Source organism: Amborella trichopoda, chromosome 7 (genome assembly GCF_054954075.1).
Source record: "Amborella trichopoda isolate Santa Cruz 75 chromosome 7, AtrichopodaSantaCruz75HAP2 v2.0, whole genome shotgun sequence".
NCBI classification, from domain to species: Eukaryota; Viridiplantae; Streptophyta; class Magnoliopsida; order Amborellales; family Amborellaceae; genus Amborella; species Amborella trichopoda.
In genome coordinates, this window is record NC_142342.1 from 1,154,016 (window position 1) to 1,167,472 (window position 13,457).

The 13,457-nt window shown below is 36.9% G+C and overlaps 1 protein-coding gene across 6 annotated transcripts; it reads left to right on the forward strand.

Moving 5' to 3' along the window:
* Nucleotides 1–1,698: 1,698 nt before the first annotated feature.
* Nucleotides 1,699–12,913, forward strand: LOC18995787 (Zn-dependent exopeptidases superfamily protein). Of its 6 annotated transcripts, none has more exons than XR_016059327.1 (14): nucleotides 1,699–1,779; nucleotides 2,937–3,294; nucleotides 5,768–6,006; nucleotides 6,569–6,725; nucleotides 7,051–7,128; nucleotides 7,263–7,337; nucleotides 7,660–7,779; nucleotides 8,364–8,528; nucleotides 8,777–9,273; nucleotides 9,394–9,550; nucleotides 9,730–9,839; nucleotides 9,989–10,101; nucleotides 10,831–11,191; nucleotides 12,265–12,913. XR_016059327.1 is itself a non-coding variant. In XM_088871983.1 (14 exons), the coding sequence occupies exons 7-14, from the start codon at nucleotides 7,748–7,750 to the stop codon at nucleotides 12,585–12,587; spliced, it is 1,797 nt and encodes a 598-aa protein (XP_088728109.1). In that variant the 5' UTR covers nucleotides 1,699–1,981; nucleotides 2,937–3,294; nucleotides 5,768–6,006; nucleotides 6,569–6,725; nucleotides 7,051–7,128; nucleotides 7,263–7,337; nucleotides 7,660–7,747; the 3' UTR covers nucleotides 12,588–12,913. The 6 variants fall into 6 exon arrangements, 4 of the variants coding, with proteins under 4 accessions (XP_088728109.1, XP_011624267.2, XP_088728110.1 ...); XM_088871983.1 differs by having other exon boundaries at nucleotides 1,699–1,981; nucleotides 8,348–8,528; nucleotides 8,777–9,296; XM_011625965.3 differs by having other exon boundaries at nucleotides 1,699–1,981; nucleotides 8,777–9,296.
* Nucleotides 12,914–13,457: the final 544 nt, after the last annotated feature.

A 13,457-nucleotide genomic window follows, 5' to 3' on the forward strand; every position in this document is an offset into this window, starting at 1 on the left:
GAAGACATGGATAGGTATATATATATATATATATATATATATATATATATATATATATATATATATATATATATAAAAGCAGGATCCAATTTTACCTGATTCGAATGAAATCTATTTTATAAAAAATCTATTTTATAAAAGGAAAAAGTTTACATGGAGTCCATGCTCTAAACAATCAAATTAGAGCTTTATCCCAAAAATTTTAGTGGAAGAGGTTGTTTTGACGTTCAAATTTCCACAAATTGATCATCTCAACATCAAGATGCATGGACATGAGGAAAAAAAATAAGATTACAAGTTTTGGAAATAGTGCATCTTGCATTTTTTAGATCGTCAATTTTCAAGATTTTCAAGTTTTTACATATTTGTTCGATCTACACTATTTCTGAAGCTTTAAATTTTATAATTGAAGATGCAAATATATTTTAAGGCTATCACAAATATTTTTAGTATTAAAACCACATTTTTCAATAAAAAACATTTATGATATGAGATAAATGAGTTTCTTAGTAGTTATTTTTTGACAGATTCCATTTAGGACAATCAGTTATTAAGAGTTCAATTCGTTTTAGAACAATGAAAGATTGAATTGGATTTTCAATGTTGGAATATTATGAGTCAATAACGAAATAAGATATACAGAAGGAAATAAAGATTGCAAGTGGGTAGTGATATATTCAACCATCGACACACTCAAGCTATCAAATTTTACTCTTCTCAGCTTGAGGTGTTTGTAAACTTCACTTATGAAAGTACTGACCTTGTGCAGATTAGGGGATAGTATTAACTATACTATATAAATAGATTATCTACTATGAGACCATTTATCTTTGTTACAAGGAGGTCACAATTACTTTTAGTCATTATATATCAAATTGAATAGCTCATGGTGTCATGAAGTTCAATTTTTTTATTTTTTATTTTTTAAAATTTGAGTTTAGTCAATATCACTCTTACCACTACTAAATTTGAAATTTGATGAACAACATCGTTTATGACCTTTTGTACTGAAGGTAAATGGTTTTTTCTAAACTTTTATGTATATAAAAGCAAAAAAACCTCGCCTATGCAATCCCTACATGTAACATTGATCAAAGTCCCATAAAAATTTCGTCGCATATACAAATGGCAAGCTCCTACAGCCCAATATTATATCTAACGGGCCAGCGTGCTTTGTGACCTTTGCGTCCAAAAATAACAAACATAACTTCCAATGTATAATGGATGAAGGTTTTATAAGACCTAGGTTTTATAAAAACGAAATAAAACCCCACTTTAAATCCTCATCGAGAAAGTACTTTTGACAATAGAAATTTTCATGATAGCTCTAAAATCAATTTCTAATACCGACAATATAATTTGAAACTAAAAAAATTGTACAAATCTGCAAGATATGTGAACACTCATTATTATTAGGGTGAGATGGTTTAGATAATTTGTAACCATGTATATTGTTTTTAAAACTTAAAATTTTAATTTCTTTTGACAATTTAGTTATTCTGATAGGGCCCTATCAAATCATTTTTCATATATAATAATAAGTTTTTAATAACTTTTAGTCAATGCATAGCAGGGGGACGGCGATTGGATGAGAAATTTAAAGAGCGCCAGCACTCTCTCTCTCTCTTCTATTCTTTTTGTGACTATTTATAGCACGTCAAAGTTAATATCTCTCTCTCTCTCTCTCTCTCTTTCTCTGAGATTTATAATACCTAGAAGGGATCTCTCAGTCTCTGCGTTGTGTATAACACGCAGGAGTTCATCTCTCTCTCTCTCCCTGTATGTAATATTTATAACTCCAGTTGGCATGCTTTGCTACTTTCGTTAATTACTGCACTCTCTCTCTTTCTCTCTCTTTATAATTCCTAAAATTGGAAAACTTTCTTACTTTTCTTAATTACTATTTTCTCTCTCTCTTTTCCTTAATTATTCTCTCTCTCTGTTGAACACTGGTTGAAGCTAATTCCTTCGTTGAATTCTGGTAATTTTCTTGTCCTTTTATTTTTCTAAATTTTAGTTTTTTTAGTCGGTGTGCTTTATTTTCCTGGCATCTCGTGTTTCAGTTTAGAAACTGGCTTCTTGCTTTCCTTCTTCCTTTGCTTATTACTTTTTAAGTTTATTTAAGGAACTGGGTTCTCTTAGCTTCATTCTTGGATGGTGAAGAACAACTGAACATATCCCTTTCTTGAAACTTGACTCGAAATTTGCTGTATTTTTAAAATATTTTCAATTGTGCTATGAAGGGTTCTTTGAAATTGGTGTATATTATTGCAATTTAGATGCATTGGATGAGTTGTAACTGGATTTATTTGTTTATGGGGTGTTTGGGGATCTTAACTATGAATTATATGGTTGGAGCAAAGCTTCTAAGATAGTTGTGCAAGTTTCTTCTTGTGTGCCGCATGCTATTTATGAATATATTACTATTTTTAATGTATTTTTAGGAATATTTTCTAAGATACGGGGACCTATGACCTCCCTGAAGATATTGGCCTAGAGCAGAATGATGAAGCAAGATTCATGTAGCTGACCCTAATTAATTGGGGAAAGGCTAAAATGATAATGACGATGATGATGTTCCTATAAGTAGGTTAGAATTATGTGAATAAAGCTTGCTTAGCATGTTTTCTGTCGTTTTGGGATTTTCATTGTTGGGGTGATTTGAGTAAAGTAGCTTGATTTGGCTTATACACCATCCTTTCCTGTGAATCTGAACTATGTCTCTGTAAACACAATTGTTACATTCTATGGCCTCTGTGCTCTGCTGTTGATACACCCACTCAGCACAATCTCCATTAATTGGTTTAATTTCTTAAGGGCAACTAAAGAAAAGCTTGATTTACTTAGTCTTTTAAATTTTTGCACTTCTAATGGTATTGCTATTGTTTCTTCTAAAAGGTTTGGTTTTGTTTCTATTTTCTATATATCTTCATCAGGTACCTGTGATATTCAATTAGAATGAGGCAAAGGTTTATCTCTAGTGATTCAACCGATGAGAAATTGGGTTCTCATGGGGTAGCTGAATCACCAGTGGAAGAGAAGAAGCCCTTAAGAATTGAAAAAAGCCAAACTCCAAGGGGTTCAGCTTTTTCATGGCTGGCCCTTCTAGTTGTCTTGGCCCTTGTTTCATGGTTTGTGCATCATGTTCAGTTTGATAGATTGCCACTTCCACTTGATGCTAATCAGGCTGGTAAAAGAGGCTTTTCAGAGTTGCAAGCCTTGCTTCATGTGAAAGCCTTGACAAAGTTAGGTCCTCATCCTGTTGGCTCTGATGCTCTGGATCTTGCCTTGCAGGTATATTTTCAGGTTTATTCCTTAAAATTGTTTTGGAATTTTGGGAAAATTATGCTGTTTTTTTTTATACTGTCAACATTGTATTGATGGAAGGTAGATACAAAAACGACCCGAGGGGTTAACGAAAGAACGTCACCGAGAGGGGTGACAAACAAAATAAACAGAAAAAAGCCACCTAGGAAACCAGAAGAAATAAAAGACAACACCCATATAAAACTATAACATAACAGGCTGCACCGAGGGCTATCCGGTATCGTTACTACTCCAAGGAAGCTCCTTGCTTAGCTAGAGCGTCAGCTACTTGGTTGGCCTTCCTCCAGATATGAGTCCAGGAGAGCTGCATAAGCCTGAAAAGATCAGTAATTTCGTCAAAGAGATGCCACAGTCTCCAAAATGGACGAGATGTGCATGAGAGCCAGGATATAACATTTTTTGAATCCCCTTCAACTATAGGGGAAGAGCCCCATGAGTGGTGGAACAATTTGAGGACTTAGAGGAGGCATGAGCTTCGGCCTCAGTGGAGTCGGCAGTCCCTATTGAAGAAGAGAAGGAGAGAAGGGAAATTCCCTCGGGAGGTCTCCAAAGGGCCAAGCGAGGCACCTTCCTCGGCCTATGAAAGGCCAAATTTTCCCAGTTGAGGTGGATGTTTGAAGTTGACAAAAATTTGAAACGACTAGGTTTTTTTTTTTTTTTTTGAAGTTGTTAACTGTTGTATTAAGAACAAGAGGAATTACAACGTATCAGCGAGACAGCCTACAGGCTGGGCTTCTCGTCAAAAAATGGGCTAATCCAAAAAGGCCCTATACAAAAAATGGGTGGGGCTTATAAAAAGTGCCCATTACAAAAGATATACAGAGGGAAACAGTGGATCCAAAATGTCGAGACCACAAAAAACACAAGTGAGAAACACCAAAGTAAAAGATCCAGTCCTTGGATGCTTATGGATCCACGTCATGAGCAGCCGGGCCTTCCTTAGCCAGTTGGTCCATCAGGGCGTTTGAGTCCCTCCAAATATGCCTCCATAAGACAGTCGTACCCCTGCAAATGTCCATAATCTCGTCATAAATTGAAGCTAGGTACCAAGGGGGGCCTGACTTTCCAGAAGCCCTTGTGATAACATTTTGGGCGTCTCCTTCCACAATCAGAGGTTGACCCCAAGCTGGGTTGAGTATGTTGAGGCCCGACAAAAGGGCCAAAGATTCTACCGCCTCGGAATCACAGTGGCCAATAGACTTGGAGAAAGTGGTCAGTATGTTGCCTCCATGATCACAAAAGGCACCTCCAACGTCAGTTGGGTCGGGGTTTCCCAACGAGCACCCATCAAAATTTACTTTTGTAAGGCCAATCGGGGGTGGAGACCAGTTGTAGGTTGAAACGGCTATAGCTTGTGGCCCAGAAAATGACAAGGCCCCTAATCGTTTCCTTGATTTTGTGGGTGGGTGCAAAAAGGCCTTGGAAGATTCTTTTATTGTGTTCCTTCCATATGGCCCAAAGAATGGCCACTTCTGAGGCTTTCCATTGCATGGATCCAGATTTAGGCCATAGGAGGAAGGCTGAGAGTAGGAAAAGTTTGGGGATGGACTCAGGGGTTACCCACTCCCATCCGAAGAGTTGAAGAGTATGACTCCAGATGTTGTCCACGAGTGGGCGGTGTAATCATATGGAGAATTGGAAACCAAACTGCATCTGGGACATCTCTATCCAATGAGAAGATGGGCAGTGATGAAGAGAGTGGGTCCACCATTACTCTGGTGGGTACCACTCTCTCTTCATCCTTCATCACTGCCATCATCTCATCAGACGGTAATGACACCAAGTGATTATGAATATATACAGTAATCTATGGAGTTAGTGTTTTCCTGGACGCATATAGTGGATTTCCTTTCTGTCTGTTATGTGTTTTGATTTCTTAAAGGGTATCCATCATGAAATTTTCATTTCACCTGGACACTCGTACTTGATTCTGAGAGTGAGAATGGCTCTTCACTGGATACATAAGATAAGACTTTTCCTAGAAATTAATAAATATTGGTTTCTCATTACTCTTTCATAGCTTGTCATGGAGTTCTACTTGTGGAATTGATTCAGTCCCATAATCCTGTTATGGTAAACTCTCTAGGCTTAGGGGGGGCTAGATACACTACCAATTAGTAGCTTAATTTGCTCTCTTGATTCTGAACTGGTGTATCTTGCACTGTAGTAAAACACTATGCATCTTAATTCAGTCCAACTGTTGCATATGAATTTATGAATTTAGTGCTTATATTTGTAGCTTGTGGCTTTGTGCTAGATGAGGTGTATAATGCTTCAGTTCTTGTGAAGGAAATGAGGTTAAATTACTTAATTTGTGGTTACATTCTCAATCATCAATCTTTTGCATTCTCTATGATCGAATCTATAATTTACATGCTCGGTCTTGTATTTTTATTTTTTGCAAATGTTCAACTGAAGTAGTTTTTTTTTTTTGTCACAGTATGTTTTGGTGGCATCTGAAAACATAAAAAAGGAGGCACATTGGGAGGTTAATGTTGAAGTAGATTACTTCCATGCAGAGCGTGGTGCTAATCGGCTTGTTGGTGGTCTCTTCAAGGGAAGAACACTTCTTTATTCAGATTTGAAGCATGTGGTTATGAGGATCTCCCCAAAGTATCATTCAGATGCAGAGGAAAATGCAATTCTAATCTCCTCTCACATTGATACAGTCTTCTCAGCGTATGCCACTTCATTATTATCTTCGCTAAAATGTATTCTTGACTTTGGGAATCTGTTTGAATTCAGTTATGTACCAACTAACAATATTCTTGATGAGTACATGTCGACTCTCAAGTTTTTATCTAGAAAGTATACTATATTTCAATGGATTATGGTGTACTCCAAGCTTCATCATTTGGAAAATTGTTGGAAATTAACTGTAATGGGGTGATTGTGCCAGTGGGCCATCCACAGTTAATCTCTAATGTTTGTCAATGTCCCTTTGGGGTACTGTATACTATGCTCACTTAGATTACGGTATACTTTCCCCTACAAAGTGAGATCCTGTGTAAGTGAGATGCTTTCAATGCCAATATAGCATTTCTCCTGTATTCCTCTTTTGCTGTAGCAATTATTATAATCGTTTGTATGTCTTTGTATGTCTAAAGAAAATCATAACAGTTTGGTGTTCGTAGTTTCATGTAACTAGCTGGAAAATATATAGGCGGTTGAATTATGCAGTTATCTTTGCTCATTTCCTTGTGGATGAAATAAATGACCTCTTGGCTTTTATGACATTTAGGGAAGGTGCTGGTGACTGTAGTTCTTGTGTGGCCGTGATGTTGGAACTTGCCAGAGCTACATCCCAGTGGGCTCATGGATTTAAGCAGGCTGTTATCTTTTTGTTCAATACTGGGGAAGAAGAGGGCCTTAATGGTGCTCATAGCTTTATAATCCAGGTACTTGCTCTCCATAAATTACTTTTATTTTTATTTAGACAGGTTAATTGTAATCTTGACCATTTTTGAAGCATTTTACTTGTTAATGTCTGATCCATTGGATTATAATTTAAAGTTGCTTGTCTTTCTTGTAGTTTTCATTTATCTATACATATATTTATTTTTCAATTTTTCTATTTCATCTCATATTTTTCCTTCCTCTTCCTATCTCCATTCTGGCTTACCTTTCTATTCCACATAAGGTCAATTCTTACAGTCTACAAATTAGTGTTCACTGTGGAATTTTGTGATTCTGGACCGTAGTCTTATGAATCAGTTATTGCAGCATCCATGGAGTGAAACTGTACAGTTTGTGGTTGACTTGGAGGCCATGGGAACTGGAGGAAAATCTGCCATATTTCAGGTGGCTGCCCTGTACTTGCTAATTGCTTGCATCTGAAATTGATGTTGATTTTCCAAAGCTGTACAATTCTTCTTGTTTCCTTTTCACAAAAGTCGTCTGTTATATTTCATAAATTTTCATCTGTTTGGAAACAGAGTGGCCCCGATCCATTATCCATTGAAAGTTTTGCTGCAGTAGCAAAGTACCCATCTGGACAAATCATTGCACAGGTCAGTGATTTCCCATTATTCGTATGCCTCATCATTGGTTTCTTTGTATGCTATTTAATGTAAGCTCATTTGCAAATTCATATCTGACATATGCCTTCTGTTATTTAGATCAACAGATGATTGCTTCATCACTGCAGATTAGACTAGTATATTGCTAATGACTAATGAGTAAAAGTTGCTTATAGGAAGAACAATGAAAAAACTTCTGATATTTCTAGCAGTTTGAAAGTATGATTTCATTCTCTTATTTAAAGCAAAAAGTTAATGGTGTTGCTCAGTCTTGGTCAATGGGCTTAAAATTTGGTTGTTACCTTTGTTGCAGGACATCTTCCATTCAGGGATAATAAAATCTGGAACTGATTTTCAAGTTTATAGAGAAGTTGCAGGCCTTTCTGGTCTTGATTTTGCATATGGAGATGTTGGTGCTGTTTACCACACCAAGGTTTGGATTGCGATAACTATTGCTCAGTATATTGAGAAGTTTAATTCAAAAAAGAGAATCCTTTTTCGTTGAATGTTTACTTCATCCAACAATTAGAGAGAGCATATGATTTGAATTCCGTCTTTTTTTTTTCTTTTAGAAAATTTATCCAAATGCTCATGAGAGATGAACTATTTAACATTTTTCCTCTATCATTTGATTTAATTTGAAAATACCCATCCAAAGACACATGATCATGAGTTAAGTACAAATGTGTGAAGTGTCGAAGGTGCATCTCTCTTTGTATTTTAATAAATTTCCATTTTTTGTGTTTGGGGGGGTAGGGGGGCGTTAAATAGAGTGAATTTTACTGCTGTGAAAGGAGGCAGAGGCTGCATCTTTTGTTTTGCACAAGAAATGTGAGATTCATGCAATTGAGTCAGCACAGACAATATTTATGATTGAGGACTATAAATTGGCCCCGAGTTTTATTTTACCTAATGTTTTAGCTTGCTTACTGGATGTTTTGAACTAAGAAGATGCCTTGATCTTCATGCTTGCATATGTTGCTTACTGAGTCATCTTACAGTCTTTGCCAAATGCAGAATGACAAATTAAAGCTTTTGAAACCAGGCTCTCTTCAACATCTTGGAGAAAACATGCTTCCCTTTATACTTAAAACTGCAACCATGCCGCCCCTTCCAAAAGAAAAGGCTGGGGGAATCAAGGAAGATAGAGGCCATAACCAGATGGTTTTCTTTGATATTTTGGTAAATGGGACTTCGCCTTGTCATAATGCTTCCCATCATTATTTGGTTACCAAGTTTGACATGTCATTGCCGTTATCCTTGTAGAATTCAATGCAGATGATGCCGGGTTGGCCATGTTTATAGTTGAACATTTATTAAAATTAAACTCCTCGATTTTAAGCTATTATTGAGGGAGGGAGGAACGGAGTGTGGGAGGGAGAGCTTGGGCATGATTTCTTGATCCATTCTTCTTGTTTTTGAATTTGCAGGGGATGTACATGATTGTCTACCACCAAAGTCTTGTGAATATACTTTATGGTTCTGTTATATTACAGTCTCTTCTGATATGGACTGCATCGTTGGTTATGGGTGGTCCATCATCTGTGATCTGTTTATGCATATCCATGCTGAGTGTTCTTATGATGTGGGTCTTATCCATAAGCTTCTCTGTACTTGTTGCCTTTCTCCTACCTCGTGTTTGCTCCTCCCCTGTTCCATATATTGCAAACCCATGGTTAATTGTTGGCCTATTTGGTCCGCCTGCAATAGTTGGTGCTCTACTTGGCCAACACCTTGGTAGCTTCTTTCTGCAAAAGTTTTTACTCTCTACTTATTTGAAGATCGGATCCAAGAAACCTAATTATGTCAATTCGATCAAATGGGAGGCTCAAAGGTGGCTCTTTAAGGCAGGATTTGTTCAATGGCTGATAATTCTAATAACAGGCACCATTTGCAAAGTTGGTTCATCCTATTTTGCTCTTGTTTGGTTAGTTTCACCTGCTTTCTCTTGTAAGTCAACGCTGCTTCTGGTGGTTTCTTATATTCTAGAATCCATTATTTGGCACCTCTTTTTTCTCTCTATAACCCTAATATCAATGATGTGCAGATGGTTTGTTGGAAGCTACATTGTCACCCATTCAATCACCGAAACAGCTGAGGACTGTGACTTTGGTGATTGGTTTGGCTGCACCCATCATAATAACTGCTGGTATTGTTATTAGGTTGATGGGAACAATAATAGGGACTGCAGTTCGCGTTGATAGGTAATTCACTCCCTTTTTCTTTGAAGATATAAAAATAGTGCCTGGAAGATCAGGCTATTCCCTACACGGTACTTTTTAATCACTCAATTAATGAGAATCATTGTTATTCTACTTGAGTGCCCTCTGGTGGGTTTCTCAAACTACTAAATCGGTCAGCTAAAAATGAGTTGTTTTTCTAGGAACCCTGGCGGCACCCCTGAGTGGTTGGCAAGCGTAGTAATCGCTACATTGGTTGCAGCCATTGTTTGCCTGACCCATGTGTACCTTCTCTCTTATGCACAGTTTCCAGGTCGTCTTTGCAGATTATTTGTAGCTTGTCTTTTGTGTTTCTAATTCTATCTTTTGTAATTTAGGAACCTAAAAGGCAATAACAAAGAATTTCCCTTTGATATATTGTTTTTAAAACTGGAGTTGATTTCTTTGTTGGTCTTGGGATAGGTGCCAGGAGGTCAATAATCTTAGCAGCTTTTGCACTATTTGGGATCACGTTGGCTTTTGTAGTGGCTGAACTTATCCCTCCATTCACTGAGGATGTATCCCGAGCTGTGAATGTGAGATCCTGTAGCTTATGATCTGAAGTCTTCCTTTTCATGAAGAGATAATCAAATAGACTATGGAATTGTAGCCATAGAGTTCATCAATGTCCAATGACATGATGTATGGTGATCGCGAGAGATTAGATTCACAGCCTGTTCTGGTGGGCTCTGCCCTTTCTCTATACTGCCATCATTTCAGTGGATGCTGATGACACTAATGGACGATGGTTTTCTCATAGTCTATTCGATTATATTGTGCTTTCCCTTCATTTCAAGTGATCACATGTTTTGCCTGTCAATCTGATAGCAACCTTCACTATGGCGATGATGTGTTTTTCTATGTTGTTGTCTTAATAGAGATACTATCATCATTATAAACATGAAGGGAAATATTAATTAAATCTTCTCATTTCTTTGACAAGTGAAAAACCATAACTAAATGAAAAGAGCATGCGAAGAATGAGGAAAAAGGGAAAACCTAAGGTGGTATGATCTCCCAGATTCCCTCAGAATTCCTTCATTTATGCCCATACTGGCTTAACCATCTACAATACTTGTTCTCACTATGTTATTTCCCTAGTTTTCCATAAAATTTTATGATATTTGTTTTCTGTTATTTGCTAATTTAAACTCCCCTAGAACATAGCATTTGGTGTTCAATCTGATCTAATTTTTGTATGAGAACCTGATTTTTTTTTTCTTGTAGAATACTAAAAGAGCATTGTCTTTTTTCAAAATTCACAGGTTTTGCATGTTGTGGAGACAACTGGAAAGCAGGGTGGAAAACAAAATCCATTGTCATATGTTTCACTCTCATCTGTGACACCTGGAAAACTGAAAAAAGAAGTCGCTTCTTTGGAAAATGAGGGATTTGTTTGTGGAAACAATAAGACACTGGACCTTGTTACATTCACTGTACATTATGGTTGCTTTAGTTCTGTTGATACTGGAGAGGGGTGGAGTAAATCAGAGCTCCCAATAATGCAGATTAAAAGTGACCTCCAAATGGATGGGAGGGTTACAACAATTTCAATTGATACCAAAATTTCAACACGTTGGTCACTGGCAATCAACATGGAAGAAGTTGAAGACTTCAGCATTGAAGGTTAGTATTGGTTGTGAAAGCAACTATTGAAGCAATAGTATTGAGGCCCAGTGTTTCAAAAAACGCTGGGCAGCCCCTAGACGGCTGAGGTGGTCTAGGCCGCTTGCGCCTATGCAGGTGCCCAGTGATCTAGGCGGCCTAGGTTCAAAAGGCGGCAAGGGGTGTCCAAGATCATGTTTTAGGTTCAGATTTTGTATAAAAAAATGCACATTCATGCATTTTTATAATCCAAATGAAAAACACCAATGGGTAATTTTGTACCTAGCGGGGTGCAGTCCCTGGGCACCTAGGCACAGCCCACTTAGTTGGTCCACCCCAGCCTGGGCGATGATGGACTACTTTTTTCTGCTATGTTTAGACTAGATCAGGCCAGCCGGTCCGATCATTTGGACTAGGAATTGGGCTTGGAACCGGTCTACTTAATCACTGAATTGGTAATTGGTCAAAACATGTCTGAACTTGACTAGTTCAAGTTGTTCAAAATATTGGATGGCTGAACTGCTGGCCTGTTGAAATAAGTTTTGATGGGGTTCAGATCAGTTTTTGACAGTTTTTACTAGCTCTTTTTATTTTTATTATATTTTCTAGACTGTTTTAACTGTTGAACTGGCTGGTCATAATGGTTTGGACTTAACTTGTGCCCTCACTGGTTCAATGACTGGTCCAGTCTTGATATCATTGATTTGAAGTGTTCTTTGGTTTGATTGTATTGTGAGAGTTTCTTTTGTGCTTCTTGTGTTTTGTGTTCATTGCTGTTTCATGAATCTCATTGGTTTGCATAATCACTACATTTGATTCTTTTGGTACTTGATGAGAAGGGTCCTATGTACCCACTTGTAAAATTTCTTCAAGATAAGTATGCTAATGCATACATATCTTGTGGTCGCATACCCAAATAAGAAGGCAATATTCATTAGCTCATAACAATAAGTATTTATATTAGGTCTTAAAATAAAAGAATAAGCATTTATATATTTTTTTGCTTCCTTTTCACTGATGTCATGTATTCATGCGCATGCAAGCAAGAAGCCTTTTGTGTAATATATCTAAGCATTTTGGTTTTCATTCCACAGAGAGCTCCAAAGAACTGGTACCAAGGGACAAGAAGTTCAATGTTGATGGTTGGCACATTATACAATATTCTGGTGGGAAAAATTCCCCTACAAAGTTTGACTTTACACTTTACTGGTTAAAAAATAGCACCCCATCAAAGGCAAGGCCTAGAAAGAAGACACAAGATTCTCATCTCCTCTTAAAATTACGGACAGATTTGAACAGAGTGACACCTAAAGTTGCTAGGGTACTGGAGAAGCTTCCCATTTGGTGTTCCCTTTTTGGGAAATCCACTTCTCCATTTACTTTCTCTTTCTTATCCAGTTTAGAGGTTGATTTCTAGGTGCACAAGAACATATTCAGGTTTTTCTTGTTTAGAGTTGATTTTTAGGTGCACAAGTAAGTATGCAGGCTTAAAGATAAGTAGGGAACTTGCAGAGTTCAGGTTTTTCTTGTTTAGAGTTGATTTTTAGGTGCACAAGTAAGTATGCAGGCTTAAAGATAAGTAGGGAACTTGCAGAGCTGTAGTGTCTCTTGGTTTCCATTGTTAAGTATCATGAGGACTTAATTTGACCTGTAATTTTTTTTTAATTTTGGGTTTGCGAGGAGTAAGAGTTATAACTTATTTTTATCATTATATGTGATTACTAATTATTTCATTTGAAGAAACTGTGTGCTTAATCTGGTTTGTTTGTTGTTAGTGGTGGTTAGCTTTGAATTTTCATTAATGGAGATCAACAGTGGAGAAAAATTTTCACATCGGAGCAAGAATATCTTTTGTGGGAGATTTATAAGAGTTTGATTTTATCAGATATTTATGAGAAAAACTTTGGAAGGTAGAAAAAACTACAAAATTGCAAAAACACAGTCTTGTTCACTATGGCTACTAGTATTTCTTGATTTAAAATGTTGAATAAAATCTGTAACAACTTAATGACATTGAAATAACAGTTGATGCCTTTTAAAAATGAATTGAATCAAACCAAATACATTTTTTTTCGTTAGAATACAGTCTGAATTTGGAACAAGTATAAACATAAATTGGACATTTTTATTCTTCTTAAATAACCGAAAATAGGCATTTCTCTCACAATTGGGATGCCAAGTTAAGTTGACGAATTTGACCAAACTGAAATTGATTTGTTAGGGGAAAGCATACGATAAGATTTTGTACTTCGATACCAAAGGTCACAATTATCCCTTTCTATTGAAT

What these genes read in the sequence shown, in the direction of transcription:
- LOC18995787 (XM_011625965.3), top strand. Translation starts at nt 2,959, where the DNA reads ATGAGGCAAAGGTTTATCTCTAGTGATTCAACCGATGAGAAATTGGGT. An exon ending in CTCATAGCTTTATAATCCAG is followed by an intron (nt 6,726 to 7,050) that starts GTACTTGCTCTC and finishes CAGTTATTGCAG; the next exon opens with CATCCATGGAGTGAAACTGT. An exon ending in TGGTTTTCTTTGATATTTTG is followed by an intron (nt 8,529 to 8,776) that starts GTAAATGGGACT and finishes TTGAATTTGCAG; the next exon opens with GGGATGTACATGATTGTCTA.